The sequence below is a fragment of the Poecilia reticulata genome, linkage group LG13 (assembly GCF_000633615.1).
Source record: "Poecilia reticulata strain Guanapo linkage group LG13, Guppy_female_1.0+MT, whole genome shotgun sequence".
Classification (NCBI taxonomy): domain Eukaryota; kingdom Metazoa; phylum Chordata; class Actinopteri; order Cyprinodontiformes; family Poeciliidae; genus Poecilia; species Poecilia reticulata.
Genome location: NC_024343.1, coordinates 31296590 through 31311513, shown reverse-complemented (window position 1 = coordinate 31311513; position 14924 = coordinate 31296590). Strand labels below are relative to the sequence as shown.

At 38.3% G+C, this 14924-nt stretch overlaps 1 protein-coding gene across 6 annotated transcripts in view; it reads right to left on the bottom strand.

The window, feature by feature from the left end:
- Positions 1 to 261: 261 nt before the first annotated feature.
- Positions 262 to 14924, bottom strand: part of gpr4 (G protein-coupled receptor 4) — a 39859-nt gene continuing 25196 nt past the window's right edge. The window contains exons 1-5 of one of the 6 annotated variants that reach the window (XM_017308162.1): positions 12594 to 14486; positions 12306 to 12409; positions 7617 to 8230; positions 4436 to 4700; positions 262 to 1299 (exon numbers count right to left, since the gene is read on the bottom strand). In XM_017308162.1, the coding sequence (XP_017163651.1) occupies positions 578 to 1299; positions 4436 to 4700; positions 7617 to 7778 (1149 nt within the window). In that variant the 5' untranslated portion in view covers positions 7779 to 8230; positions 12306 to 12409; positions 12594 to 14486 and the 3' untranslated portion in view covers positions 262 to 577. Of the gene's footprint in view, positions 1300 to 4435; positions 4701 to 7616; positions 8231 to 9492; positions 9886 to 12305; positions 14505 to 14924 lie in introns of those variants that run through there. The other 5 variants (XM_008426571.2, XM_008426568.2, XM_008426569.2 and 2 more) reach the window with 5 other exon arrangements.

Here is a 14924-nt window from a genome sequence, read left to right as displayed (position 1 = left end):
GTCAATTAAAAGTGTGAACTTTTAATTCTTTGGGAAATAATGAAATTTTAAAGTAAAGTTGAATTAAAATTTGCATTAAAAGTGTCATATTTTGCATTATTCAGAAAACAACACTTTCAAAGCAAAGTTTTGCTAAAAGTTGAATTAAAAGTCAATTAAAAGTATGAACTTTGCATTATTTGGTAAATAAGAATACTTTTAAAGAAAAATTGCATTTAAAGTTGCATTTAAAGTGTCATTACTGCCTGACACTTCATGACAACAGTCATAAATATTTAGACTCCTTCATGTTCATGTCAGTCTTATGCACACTCTTTCAAATAAAGTGTTACCCAGATTTCCTGCTATGCTAGCTAGCAGGCTAGCAGCAGCCATTTCAGGTGTTGAACGCTGTTTCTTTAGTTCTCATGAATCTCATTTTGGCGTTTCAGTGGAATTTTGGTCGCCTCCTGTCAACCACCACCGAACATATCTGACTTCGCCCTGGTCGTCGTGAGAGAAATCGCGCCCTCGACTCGCGGCGATCCTCCGCTTCGCAGCGCCGGACGGTTTGAACCGGTTTGCCGTTTCCAACAATTCACTTTTTAACCGCAAGAATGGTCATCTGCAGACATTCCTCCTTCATGGCTAGCAGCTCCGTCTTGTAGCTGCTGGGCTTCCCGCCGTCGACGTACACGCACGACGGCTTCTTTGTCGAAAGAGGCGTCTCCATGGTGACCGAGCCAGCATTGAGTATGTCGGCATGCGACGGCGAGGACGAGGGGCGCCTCTGGCATGCCGAGGACAATATGGCGTAAAGGGCGCGGCTAACGTCGTTCCTGGCACCCTCGTTGACGAAACAATACAAAATGGGGTCAGCTACACAGTTCAGGCTAGTTAGCGCCAGCGCTACATGGTACGCAGCAAACAGCGTCTCCTCTGAGCTGCAGTCGCACGGCTTCTTCAGAAACATGACGCTGCGCACCAAGAGCAGCATGTGGTACGGTCCGAAGCACAGCAGGACGATGAGAATTAAACTCAAGGCCAGCCGCTGGATTTTGGCTTTCTCCTGGCGCTCCGTGGAGACGTTGCATCGCACCGCGGCTAGTATCCCTCTGTAGGCGACCAGCATGGCTGTCCATGGCGTCAGGAAACCAAGGAAAGTCCTGTAGAGGTTCATTCCTGCCACCCAGTCCTGCATCGGGTACTTCTCGAAGCAGAAGGTGTGGTTGAAGCGGTCCTGGAAGAGTTCGTCGTGGAAGAGAGGAGCGGAATTGGCGATAATCTCAATGATCCAGACGATGGCACTGACGCAAACGGCTGCAGGAAGACAAGAAGGGGAATTAGACTTCCAGCTCTCCGCCATGATTTACCCAGTTTACCATCTTTATTCAATGCATCATTTCAAAAACACTGTAAATCTTGTTTCATGTCCATTATGAAAATGATGAAGGTGTATGAAAGCATTACAAATTCATAGTTCTAGATGCTAAAGTTTTTTGTTGAAACTTAAGAATCAGTTTATTTTACAGGATTATGCACCGCAACACATTTGACTTCCACATTTCACTTTTCTCAATGTACATTTTAAATATCAAAAAAATAAAGTAGTAAAAAAACGTTTCTCTCTTACATGGATATTTTTTAAACTAGAAGTCAAGGTTGAATTTGTGTAACTATCTGTGTGTCATGTGGTTTTTGCAAATGGTACCATTGCAAATATGTTTATCTTTCTATTATCTATCTTTGTCAAGATGTGCGCAAGAATATTAGCAAAGTTCTGCTAATGTCGAAAAAAAAACAACACAATTTTGCCAATTATGGTGTTTCAATTAAATTAGAAATAACATTAAGATCACATGTGAGTAATCTTGTTCACATGATAAGTCATTAAAAATCATGCCACTGACAGATGTAAACAGTTAAATGGCTATCAGCCAATCAGAGGAGACGTCAGCGTCTTTTTCAGGCTTTGGAGCCTCAAGCCCAAAAGCGGCTACTTTTGCTTTGTTTTGGGGACACTTTAGTCAGCCACTTTACTTTTAAAGTTATGGATTCGACATGTTAGAGTGACACACAACTATTTATGAAGTGTGAAGCAGTGAGAGCTCTAGTGGAGCCAGAAAAAAATTTAATCGTCCTGCTACCACTTCCCGTCTGTCGTCTTCTTTGGTGTTTCCACCAGTAGTAACATCCGGCTGTTGATCATGTCACTCATGAATTAAAGTGTTTCCATTGCAGTTTTGTGAAATACATCTATAGCTAAAAACCGCAAATCATACTGCAAAAACATTTTAATCGAAAATCTGGAGTTTTTTCAAAATTGGCATTTTTTTCCCGATTAAACTAATTAATTTTGTCATTTTAATTTGTACAGTTATATGGTTAAGAGAAACAAAGTATTATTTGAGGAGTTTTGTGGTTTATTTAGATGCAGCTTCGCCAATTAGGTGATGCTCCCAACTTTAACATTTTACTTGTTAACTGACGTCTTTTGAGTCTGAGATTGAGCTCTTGTTGTTTTCTCTGTGCGTTGCATGACCTGGGGGTCAGTTTACTCGTCCTAGGACTGAAAATTGTTGTATGCTGCTGTATTTTCTTATTTCCTTTGTGTTAATACACACCACTAAGATCCAATAAAAATTTTCTACACTGTAAATCTTTTTTCTTAAACCTTAGGAAAGCAAGCGTGTGCTTTTCTTTTCAAGCAAGGTTTCTATTTTGGTTTCATCTTTGTTTGGTATATACGGACAGAGTGGAATCTCTTGTTTGCCTTGTACACAGAACAGAAATATTGGCAACGTTCCGACTTTAAGAGCGGGAACAGGTATTTATTTTTCTGGAAATATTGTTTAAACAAGTTTTTTTGTTTTTTTTCCACTGTGTGTTTCAGCTGCACAAATAAAAAAAGAGGTGTGTTGTTATCAGAAGTGACGCTGTAACTCCTCCCACTGAAGAAGAGTCAACCAACACTGTAAAAACACTAAATCTTACCAAGTATTTCTGGTCTAGTTTGTAGTGCAAATATCGTCGTATTCTTGAAATCAGACAAAACCAACTTACAAGTAACTTCTCAGCAGGAAATGTGAGCTTATTTTAAGTCAATAATTCCTTAATATTAATGAAAAAGTTCAAGTTCCACTGCTAGAATATTCCACTTGGCTGGGGTTACCTAGCAACCCCAGCCAAGCCCAGCCCGTTACCTAGCAACCCAGTTCTAGTTCCACTGGCAGATTATTTCACTAATAACATGGGGAAAACTGAAATAAACTTAAATAATTCCTTCATTAACATGCTAGGTGACTTAAAATCAGCTCCTATATGTTATATCAACTAAGTGCTGCTTTCCCTGGTTTAGTTCTGGTCCACTGAACAATAACTAAGCAGAACTCCGATAACCTCAGTGGTTTACATGGTTCATGTCTGACCAGCAACTCAGAAATCATCATTCTGTGCTTTATAGAGCATCTATAAAGCACAGAATGCTTTATAGATGCTTAACCCATCCTGTTAATTGAGGATGGGTATTTTGCGATCACTTTTTCTGTTGTTGATTGGTTTCCCTGCCAGCAGCATTTTGAGCTAACTTAATAAAATAAAAGTATGGGCTTGTTTTTTTGTTCTGTTCTGCATTGACAAGAAGCCATTTAGTCTGGCAGTGTTTCATGCTTCTACTAATGTGCTAGTAGCAGAGATAATTTTCTGATTTAGCACTTTTGCTGACCCTGTATACCAGTGGTCCCCAAACTACGGCCCGCGGGCCGAATCCGGCCCGCCTCCACATTTGTCCCGGCCCCCTGAACAATACCAGAGAGCATTCAAATTTGTTTTCATATATTGTATTTTATTGTATTTTTAACCACCAGGGGGCTCTTTAGCAGGAAGTGTGTCCTGTAAACTGTGGGTGTTTTGTTTTGCATGGCGCATTGCTGCCATCTGTTGGACTTTTAGGGAACTGCTTGACTTTTATGTTATTTAATCAGTACGGTTGTTTGCTAGCGGTAGAGCAGATGAACACACGTGTTTGTTATGAACGCCGCATCCCAGGTTTCCCTCAATGAAATATATACTAGTCAGTCCCAGTGACCGTTTCACTAACGGTTTTTGCCCATGTGCTTTCTGGGTAAAAATCGGCAGCGCAGGTGAGAAACGTGTAACACTTTTTCTGTTACAAACTGACGCCGGCCCCCCACCAGAGAAGGGAAAAGTTATGTGGCCCTCACAGGAAAAAGTTTGGGGACCCCTGCTGTATACTGTAGACATAGTAGGAGATCCTGTAAAAGTTGAAAAAAGTAGCACAAAATGGCGCATTGAGGAACCCCACTTGTGATCTGTGTTTACTCATATTTACAATTTCGAAATCACAGGAAGCTGTCATTTCTTGTCTTAAAAGTAAATTCTTCTATCCACAATGTAACAGCCTAATTTTCCCTCAGTTGTCTTATGAAAATCCTACCTGTCTTGATTCGCCGGACCTTAACGAAGCGCAGCGGATACGCCACAGCCAGGTACCGGTCCAGTGATATGCAGCACAGGAAGGCAATGCTGACGTAGATGTTTGTGTAGAAGATGAAGCCGAACAGTTTGCAGCTCTCCTGCCCATGGATCCAGTCGTCGTGCTGCAGGAAGTAGTCGATCCACAGAGGAAGAGTGATAATGTAAAGGAGGTCAGCCACCGACAGGTTGATCAGGTAAATGCCGAGTTCGTTACGCTGACGTACCTGAAGGAACGGGAGGGAAGAGTACCAGAAACTGAGCGCAGGTAAGATTAGCACTACTTCAACATGTTTACTCAAGTAAAAGTAAAAAGTAGCAAGAAATTACTGGAGTAAAAAGTATTTGGTAAAATGTCGACTCAAGAACTGAGTAACTGATCAAATTATCAGTCATTTAATATTTAAAAATTACATCATCAGATGGACCAAAATATAAAGTTAAGTGGAAATTTTGTTATTTTAAGGATGAAAGTTACAATAATTCATATAAGTAACAAAAAAAATAACAAATGAAATGTTTCCAAATCAGTTTTTTTTTTAAATAAAAAAACTTTAGAAACGTTAATAGAAACTGCAGGTGTGCGTCTGGTGAATTTTTGGTTAAAACATGTTTGTTTTTCATTCAGTGGGTAGAAATGTTCCTTAAGAGTAGAGATATTTCATAATAAAATTACTCAAAGGTCAGTGTAGTAAAAGTACTCCTAAACGTACATTTACTTGGGTAACTTTTTTTATGTACTTTTAGTATGTTTGCTATGTTGTACTTTTTACTTTTACTTGAGTAATTTTATTATAACTCACAAGTAACTTTTCATCAAGATATAAAAGCTTGTTTAAAGTCAATAAATCCTTCATAGTGATGAAAAGCTGCGCCGTTACCTAGCAACCCAAGCCAAGCCCGACCCGTTACCTAGCAACCCAGTTCTAATTCCACTGGCTGATTATTTCACTTATAACAAGACATTTTCCCCAAGAAATTATTTTACTTAATCAGTTTATTTTAATAAATAACTTTAGAAACTTTAACAGAAACTGCAGGTGTGTGTCTGTGTCGGGTGAATATTTGATGAAAGAATGTTTGTTTTTCATTCAGTGGGTAGAAAATCCAGAAATTTTACTCAAGTGAGAGTAAAAATACTTCATAATAAAATTACTCAAAGTACAGCGTAGTAAAAATACTCCTAAATGTAATAAAAAAAATGTTACTCAACTAAATGAAATGAGTAAATGTAACTAGTTACTACCCGACTCTGAATGCACAAAAATGTCAGCATTAGTGGTGCAAATGACGATATGATTTATGATGGTTTTATTCTTTAAAGCAGTTTGAACTGCCTTGTTACTGAAATGAGCTACACAAATAAGATTGATTGAACGAAATATCCAAACCTAATCAGTCTTTTTCTTATGTAGAAGAGTCTGAGTCTTTTTTCTGAGCGTTGCATTGTTCGACCTCAGGCTGAATTTGTTGGGATTCTCTCTCCTGTGAAAACAGGCAGCCGTCTTAAATGTTTTCCTCTTGTCTTTTCTCTGCAGACTGATGGACGTTAAATTGTTTTGAAAAGTCTTGACAGAGTTTGACCAGATTGATTGGCAGCAACAGTTCCTTTTCCAAAGCCATCGCCGATGTCCGTCATCATTAAATCACTGCTGTTGCAGTTCGTATGAAGTGTTTTCTCCAGGCACTGAGAGTTTCTGCTTTCACTTCAATCTGTGGGAGATTAATTCAGTTATCTAGAGATAAAGGCTGCATGTTTCTAAGCGTGTTTGTGCCGTCAACAATCAGCTTCAAATTTATCCCAGATGTTGAAATTGAAGACAAACAACAATTTGAATGAATGAAAAGTCAATAAGAGTCGTTCCAGCTGCTGCCAAAGCAAACGGACAGTCTGTGGGAAATAAGGCTCTGGATATGTTTGATGCCGTATGGGAAAATATCCCGGGGCCGCTGATCGGATCCAGCAGACGGTGTCAGACGTGTGAGTCTGAGGTTCAGTGTAGCTGAACGGCAGCGATGCGGTTAGCTGGTCTATTTCTGAACTGCTTACTGTTTTCACTGCTAACTTCCTGCTGGGCTGCTGATACCCGAACAGACGGGTATCAGACGGGAAGACTAACCAAAAACCAAACTCAAGTAAGAGTAGCACTACTCCAACATATTTTTATTCAAATAAAAGGAAAAAGGTATTTGGTAAAAAGTCTACTCAAGTACTGAGTAACTGGTCGAATTGTCAATCATTTTCTATTTAAAAATTGCATCTTCAGACGGGTAGGGTTTCGTGAAATGACAATGACAATGGACAATATAAGGAACAAAAAATAAATAAAGAAAATTGTTCACTTATGAAACTTTAACAAACTGCAGGTGTCTGGTGAATTTTTGGTTTTCATTCAGTGGGTAGAAAATCAAGAAATTTTACTGAAGTAAGAGTCGAGATACTTCAAAATAAAATTACTCAGTGCAGTGTAGCAAAAGTACTCCTAAAAAGTACATTAACTTGAGTAACGTTTTTGAAAACATGTACTTTTAGGAGTATTTTTACTACTCTGTACTTTGAGTAATTTTATTATTCCTCACAAGTAACTTCTCAGCAGGATGTTGGAGTTTGTTTTACGACAATAATTCCCTCATATTGATGAAACAGTAGAAATTCCGCTGGCGCCGTTACCTAGCAACGCCAGCCAAGGCCAACCCGTAACCTAGCAACCGAGTTCCAGTTCCAGAGGAACTCGCCTTTCACTTCTAACAGGAAATGCTTCCCAAGGAATTATGCTGCTCAAAAAAATAAAGGGAACACTTAAACAACACAATATAACTCCAAGTAAATCAAACTTCTGTGAAATAAAACTGTCCACTTAGGAAGCAACACTGATTGACMMSRSGRRSSYYCSYSKKGTCAATCAGYGTTGCTTCCTAAGTGGACAGTTTGATTTCACAGAAGTTTGATTTACTTGGAGTTATATTGTGTTGTTTAAGTGTTCCCTTTATTTTTTTTGAGCAGTGTATTTACCTAAAACAAGCTCCTATGTCTTTCCGGAAAATTACTTGAGTTAATTTTCACTTATTTCAAGTGAACTGAGGAGAAACTAGACCAGAATTACTGGGTAATATTTTGTGTTTTTGCAGTGTTTTGTCCTCACCTGCATGTACGCGGCCCACAGAGCCATGCAGTTGGTCGGCAGCCCCAGAACGATGACTATGATGTAGAGAGTGGGCTGGAAGAACTGGTCCACCTTACTGTCCACATTACAGAAGGTGATGTTGCACATTGTCCTGTGTGGAGCTCTGCTTGCTGAGCTCATTTGGGTTCAGCTCTGTTCCCTCTGTGTTTCCAGCTCCGGCGGCCCCACAGCGGCATGCCGACTCCGATTTCCTGCCCGGCTCCCAAACTGCAGCTAAACCAGGAGAAGCGGAAGTAAGCGGAGGCAGAACATCCGAGGAAAATCATGACTCCTCTGGTGTGAAAGGCCTCCGCCTGTCATGATCCTCCCACAGGACTCGGAAGTAAGAGCAGAGAAGAAGAAAGATGAAAGCTGCCTCATCGACACGGAGCCAGGCGTCCTTTGCAGGGACCAGACCTCATCAATCTTTTAGATACGAGAGGTTTGCCAGGTTCTGCTGTAGCGTCGGTGTGTGTTTGGTCCCGATGACACATGAAACTCCAGAGGGAGGGTCGTTATCAAAAGACGGGGATGGTTTTACAGACCATCAGCATTCTGACCCCGACACGCCATCCGCTCACCCAGGAACAAACCTGCAACAGAGACGAGGGAGAGTTACTCCACACACCAAACCTCTGCCTTAAAGAGACAGAAACACGACACGAAATGATAGACGAGGAGTTTAATATCTTGAATTTCTGCATGAAAAAGTTTAGTTTCATTATTTGTAAAAACTTTTCCAACAAATAAAAAATCAATAATTTGATCTACAGCCAACAAGATATTACAGATGAACCGATGTACAATATATATCGTATATCGATATACGATATTAATATCTCTGTTATGGTTGATAACTAATTTCACTTAGTTACCTTTGGAAAAAACCAGAACCAGATAAAAATAAATATTGGTTATTCATAAATTATCGGACCGATACCAATATGTTAAAAAAATAACAAATTTCAGCCGATATATTGTGGATTTCTATAATTAATTAAAGACAATTTTTAGGCCTTGCGAAATAAGCATTATATCAATCAATCACAAAGTCAATGATTTCCATTTTCATGATTTATTATTTCTCTCTTTTCAACCAACAACCAGATTATAAACGTCTTCAGTTTGTCGCTTTGGTCTCAACCAGCATTTTGCTTACGGTGACTCCATAATTCATTTTATTTGGTGTTTTGTTTATTTATCATGGATATTTAAAATGTCTTCCAGTGTTAAATGTTCATTAATCACATCTTTCAGAATGTGTTCATGCATTATTATGCCTTTATTACTATTATATTACTTGGAAATAGTTTTAAAACAACAATATTATCATTTATCACAATAACTTCTGGAACAATTTATCATCTAGCAAAATGTATTATTGTGACAGGCCTACACTGTAAATATGTTGATTTTTTTGTCTAGTTTCTTGTATAAATGTCTTCGTACATTTGAAATAAGACACATTTATTTTGTTTTAAGTCTGTAATTTCTTAATATTGATTAAAAAAAACACTTTCACCCCATGATATAAGTGAAAAATAATCAATATTAACAAATTACTGACTTAAAACAAGCGCTTATATTTAGCTGAAAAGTTACTTCTATAGTTTGTCTTATTTACTACGATATTTGCACCGGAAACTAGAGAAAGAATACAGGAATATTTTGTGTTTTTTCAGTGTAAAAAGACCTTTTTCTCAGTTTTGGGCTCATTTCTTGTTGCATGAGCTTGAATAGCTGCAAACCTTGAGGATTGGGCCGTTATGTAACTGAATGTATGGAGGGAAGAGGAGAGAGAGGAAGAGCGAGTAAAGATCGGTTCTGTTTCTCCTCTGAGTCTCCCATCATTCACCTTGAGCCCAGCAGCTGTTCGTACTGAGTTACTCCCATGGCTCCGCGCTCTCTGGGATGTTCGGTGATGAAGGATAAGCTATGCAGGTGGACAAACGGAGGAAAAGGTGAAATTTGTCTCTGCAGCTTCTGGATCTGCAGGACGGATTCACCAATCAGAGCCAAGATGGATAATCTGGACATAAAAGAGTCGTTTACACGTCCAGATTTACTGTTTTCATTAAACAAATGACCAAGAACACGTCGATTCCATTTAGTCTGTTTAACATTTATCACAGGTGAGTAGAGCGTCCAAAAAATTTACTCAACTAAGAGTAGAACTATATTTTTACTCAAGTACCGATTAAACTATCAATCATTAACATTTAAAAATTACATCATCAGACGGAGCAAAATATAAAGTTATGTGGAAATTTTGGCATTTTAAGGACCAAAATGACAATAAGAAAAAAAAAGAAAAGAAAATTGTTTTCAAATCAGTTTCTATCAACTTTAATAGAAACTGCAGGTGTTTTTCTGTGTCTGGTGAATTTTTGATTTTCATTCAGTGGGAAGAAAATCCAGAAATTTTACTCAAGTAAGAGAAGAAATACTTCATAGTAAAATTACTCAAAGTGCATCCATCCATCCATCCATCCATCCAAACACCCTTGTCCCACAGTGGGGTTGGGAGGTGCTGGTTCCTCTCCAGCTAACTTTCCAGGCAAGAGGTGGGGTCACCCTGGACAGGTCGCCAGTCTGTCGCAGGGCAACACAGAGACACACAACCATGCACACACACACTCACACCTAGGGGCAATTTAGAGAGACCAATTAACCTGACAGTCATGTTTTTGGACTGTGGGAGGAAACCGGAGAACCCGGAGAAAACCCACCATGCACAGGGAGAACATGGAGACTCCATGCAGAAAGACCGGGGCCGGGAATCAAACCCAGAACCTTCTTGCTGCAAGGCAACAGCTCTTCCAACTGCGCCACTGTGCAGCCCTACTCAAAGTGCAGTGTAGTAAAAATACTCCTAAAAGTAAATTTTTACCTAAATAAAATACTCAAGTGAGTAAATGTCACTATCTTCAATCTGCCACCTGAACTGGAACTTCATTTTCAATTTTAAGGATTTATTTCCTTAAAACAAGCTCTGTATCCTGCTGAACAATTTATTGAAAGTTAATTTTGTCTTATTTCAAGTGTACAAAGAAATTGGAAGTAGAATCTAAACCAGAGATACTTGGTAATATTTAGTATTTTTGTCCTGTTCTCTTCAATCTGCAGCGTTTTTAGAGTTGTTGGTCAACAGTTTTCTATTTTCGGTAACACTTTATTTGAAGGGGTGTTTAATAAGCATGTCATGAACATGAAGGAGTCTTTATGAATGTTTATGACAGTTGTCATAAAGTGTCATTCGTAAATTATGACATTTTTAATGCGAAGTTGCTCTAAAAGTTGCACTGAAAGTCCATTAAAAACGCCAACTTCACATTAAATTATCATAATTTACAAAATCATGCAAAGTTGGCACTTTTAATGCAACTTTTAATGCAACTTTGCATTAAAAGTGTCATAATTTACCGAATGACGCTTTATGACAACAGTCAAACATTCATAAAGACTCCTTCATGTTCATGACAGTGTCATGTCAGTCTTATGCATTTATGTTTTGTATTATTTTTAGCCATTTGTATTTTGGGTTCAGCCTGGACCAGAGTGTTTCTTGCTAAATGGACTGGGCGACGCTGCGGTGTTGGGTAAACAGCCATGCAGCAGCAGTTTCCAACGAAGCGCCCCGACTCGCTGAGTCAGCGTTTATTTCCTGGGTGTAAGTCCAGGCTGAGCCCTCCGAGACGTCTGAGAGGAAAACAGCTTGAGAGGCTGATGTGAAAGGCAGAGACACCAAAACAGATCGGCTTTGTTGAGGAAACAACCAGTTTGATAAGAGGAATGTTTTAGTAAGCAAGGAAAAACATCTGTGTGTGTTTTAAAAGTTTATAATGAAGCCAGATTAATTTTATTGTTTTTTGATGCTTTGGAAACCAAAAATAATATTTGTAGCTCATGATTTTCTTTCAGTCAACCCTAAAGATCAACAGCTGTGTGAAAAAACAAGATACTTGTCAGACATTTGATTAATAAAGTATTAAATCCTCATCAACTTTTTGTTTATTCTCATCTTAAAGACGTGGCGTAAACTTTTGAATAAAAAACGCTTGATTAGCGAATCTATTTAAGTTGAGCATAAAGTGAACCATTTAAAAGTTCTGGATGATTTTGGACATTCAGAACATAAATAAATTCGGCTCTCATGACTCCATGTTGTTTAATATTGTTTTGTCTTGACCAAATATTCACATATAGCTTATAATGTCAAGATGTTATGTACAACTAGGTTTGCAACACTTAAATGTCACAAAGTTACTTCATTTGTTTTTATGTTTTGGAGTAATTGGTTCTTTTGAGGCAACCGGTTTGCTTAGATTTAACTAAATACAACATGTTTTCCTAGTAGTAAGCAAATAAAATGTGGATTTTGAAGTGCAGAGTGGTATTTAAGTGCCAAATTATTTTGAGTATTTGAAAGAAACACCAGCTGATAAGCAATTAATCTACAGAAAACATGTTTTTTTTAATCTTATATTTCCCCAAGAATGGAGAGAAATACAAAATATTTATTATAGTTATTTGTGTAACTATAAAAATCATATACATTGTTTTTCAACATGCCTTTTATCTTGTATTACTCATTGTTATTCTACTTATATTTTTAAAATGCTAACTTGGTGCTTCTTGTGGTGTAGCAGCAACTTAACTTGCATATACCTTGGACCGGCTCTGCGTCTGATAAAATGTTCCATACACGGTTCTCATGTGACGTCACAGTTCCACGAACCTTTGTAACTGACGGCCATCTTGGTATGCAGTTGCTATGACAACAACAAACAAGCTCGCTTAGAAGCCAGCTCTCACCTCGTTCCTAACTTATGAGCAGTTCAAAGACATTACAGCTATTACTCAATTACAGTTTTTGCATCTTTAGCCGCTCACAAGCAGCTAAGCTAGCTTCCTCCTGGGTTACCTAGCAACAACCTGTTGAGTTTCATGTCTTACCAAAGGGCCTCAGAGCTGCATAAAGTGGCACAAGGAGTGATGAAGAGCAGCTGAGGTGAGAGCAGATGAAGTGACCCTGAGGTGTTTTCTGTTTGGAGCGGCTGGTTGTGGTTGTGTGTAAATGACCTGATCAGGAACAGAGGCGACCCGCCGATTAGCCACAGCTCGGCTGTTTTCCTTTTTCACATGTTTATGACTTTCTGTTGTTTTCGGGCTTCTCTTTAATCTGCCAGGTCAGATCACAAGTCAAAACAAGATAATAATAGACCTGCTGGAGCTCTGCTGATTGCAGTAATCACTGCCTGCCGCTTTTGGAAACAACCGATACATGTAACCTTTTACTGTAATGAGACAGACGGCCAACATGGGCAAATATACCATATAATAACCGTGATGACGCTCGGCCTTAATATCCAGCAAACAAGTCTGTTTTTACAGCGCCTGGTGGGGGAACATGCTGCACCTGTTGTTAGCAAATTTATATGTGACTTAAAACAGCTGGATTACTGTAGCTAGTAACGTTGATGTCATAAGGTCAAAGGTGAAAATGAAACGGGAAGAAGTGGAGGGAACGTAAAACCACCGCAGATGTTAGAAAACAATGAAAGAAAATGTTTTGCTATGATCCTCCACTTGATATAGACATATATAAAAGTTTATTAGAAGTTACTTTGGGATCAATTTGAAGTTTCATTTGAAAATAGAAGACAAAATAAAAGGAGAAAAGAGAAAAAACCTTTAGTGTTATTGTTGCTGCTGCTCTTTGACTATATAATTAATATGACACAATAACTAGAATGAGTTATCTTCCATGTCAACAAACCCATAATTGTTGATTTTTCCCTGTAAACTAACACACAGTCTGTTTCTGTTGGGTTTTGTCTGCTTGGTTCTGACATGTGGACATCAGGATTTTTACCAAACTTCACCAAACACGACTGAAAAAAGATGTTGGCTTTAAAGTAAAAATCTAAAAACTTTTTCACATTTCACTAGATTTAACAGACAAACTCTAAGGAAACTCTTTAAAATGTTTCCTGGCCCAGAATATGAAACAGTTTAACAATCAAACAGGAACAGCTCTGGCTTTTGAAACAACAGAAAAAATGCAGCATTAAAATAAGTACATTAATTATTCCCAGCATTTATTCTTCATATGAAAATGGAGCCGATGGAGGACAGAAACACCTGAGGTTGCGAAGGGAGACGACAAACACAAGAGGAGAACAATATGGAAACCTGAGGGTCAGCTAATAGGTTGGGGGAAAGCAGCGGACGTTTCGGTTCCTCTGTGCCGCGTTGATCAGTAAACACTCCCAAAGCTTTTAGATGACAGAAAAAAAGATCTTTTTTAAAGATCAAGATCATTTCTGAAGGTTACGTTTTCAAGAAACAAGAAGACAAACCCAGCAAAAACCAGAGAGATGAATTACTGAAAGAAACATGTTTGAAACGATGTGCCATCATAGTGAATGGTGACCTTAATGCCATGGCGCATGAGGGTCAAAAAAGAGAAAATTTCCACCCCAAAAATTAAGAATTAATCTGAGAAATTATCTAGAAAAACCCAGAAATTTCTGAGTTTGAAAAGTTGAAATTTTCCCAGAAAAGACTAAAAAATATATAGATTAATCTCAGAAGTTTTCTAGAAAAAACCCCTGAAATTTTCAGCGTTAAAAAAGTTTCAAATTTTCAAATTCAGAAATTTCCAAGTTTCTGACATTAACTTCAACACTTCTGCATTCTTTGGCAGAAAAATACTCCTCTATTTTTCTGCCAAAAAAAATCAGCAATAACTCTAACATGTTGCACATAGCTCTTTTGTAAAAATGCTGAAACATTTTAGCTTAATCTCAGAAATTTTATAGAAAATACTTGGAATTTCTGAGTTTTAAAAGTAAAAAAAATTTTCAACTTTTTTAATTCAAAAAATTTGCTTGTTTCATCAAGACAATTTCTTAGATTGAGCTCAAAATTCCTTGCAAATCTTCGACTTGAGGAGCTAAGAAACGTTCTTAGTTTTCTAGAAAATTTCTTAGATTAGCCTCTAAATTTCTGTGTTTTTCTGTTGGAAATTTTCTCCTTCTTTCCATCTATAACGGCTCCACTGCGCCGTCGTTCTCAGCTCTTCTGCAAAATGTCAAATTCAATTCCCCAAAAGCGCTGCATACATAAACGTTCCCAAACATAAAGGACTTTGTTGTAACATAGTCCTGTTTGCTAATGCTGAGATAGTGACCTAAACTCTGACACTTTGTGTGAGCACACACACACACACACACACACACACACACACACACACACACACACACACACACACACACACACACA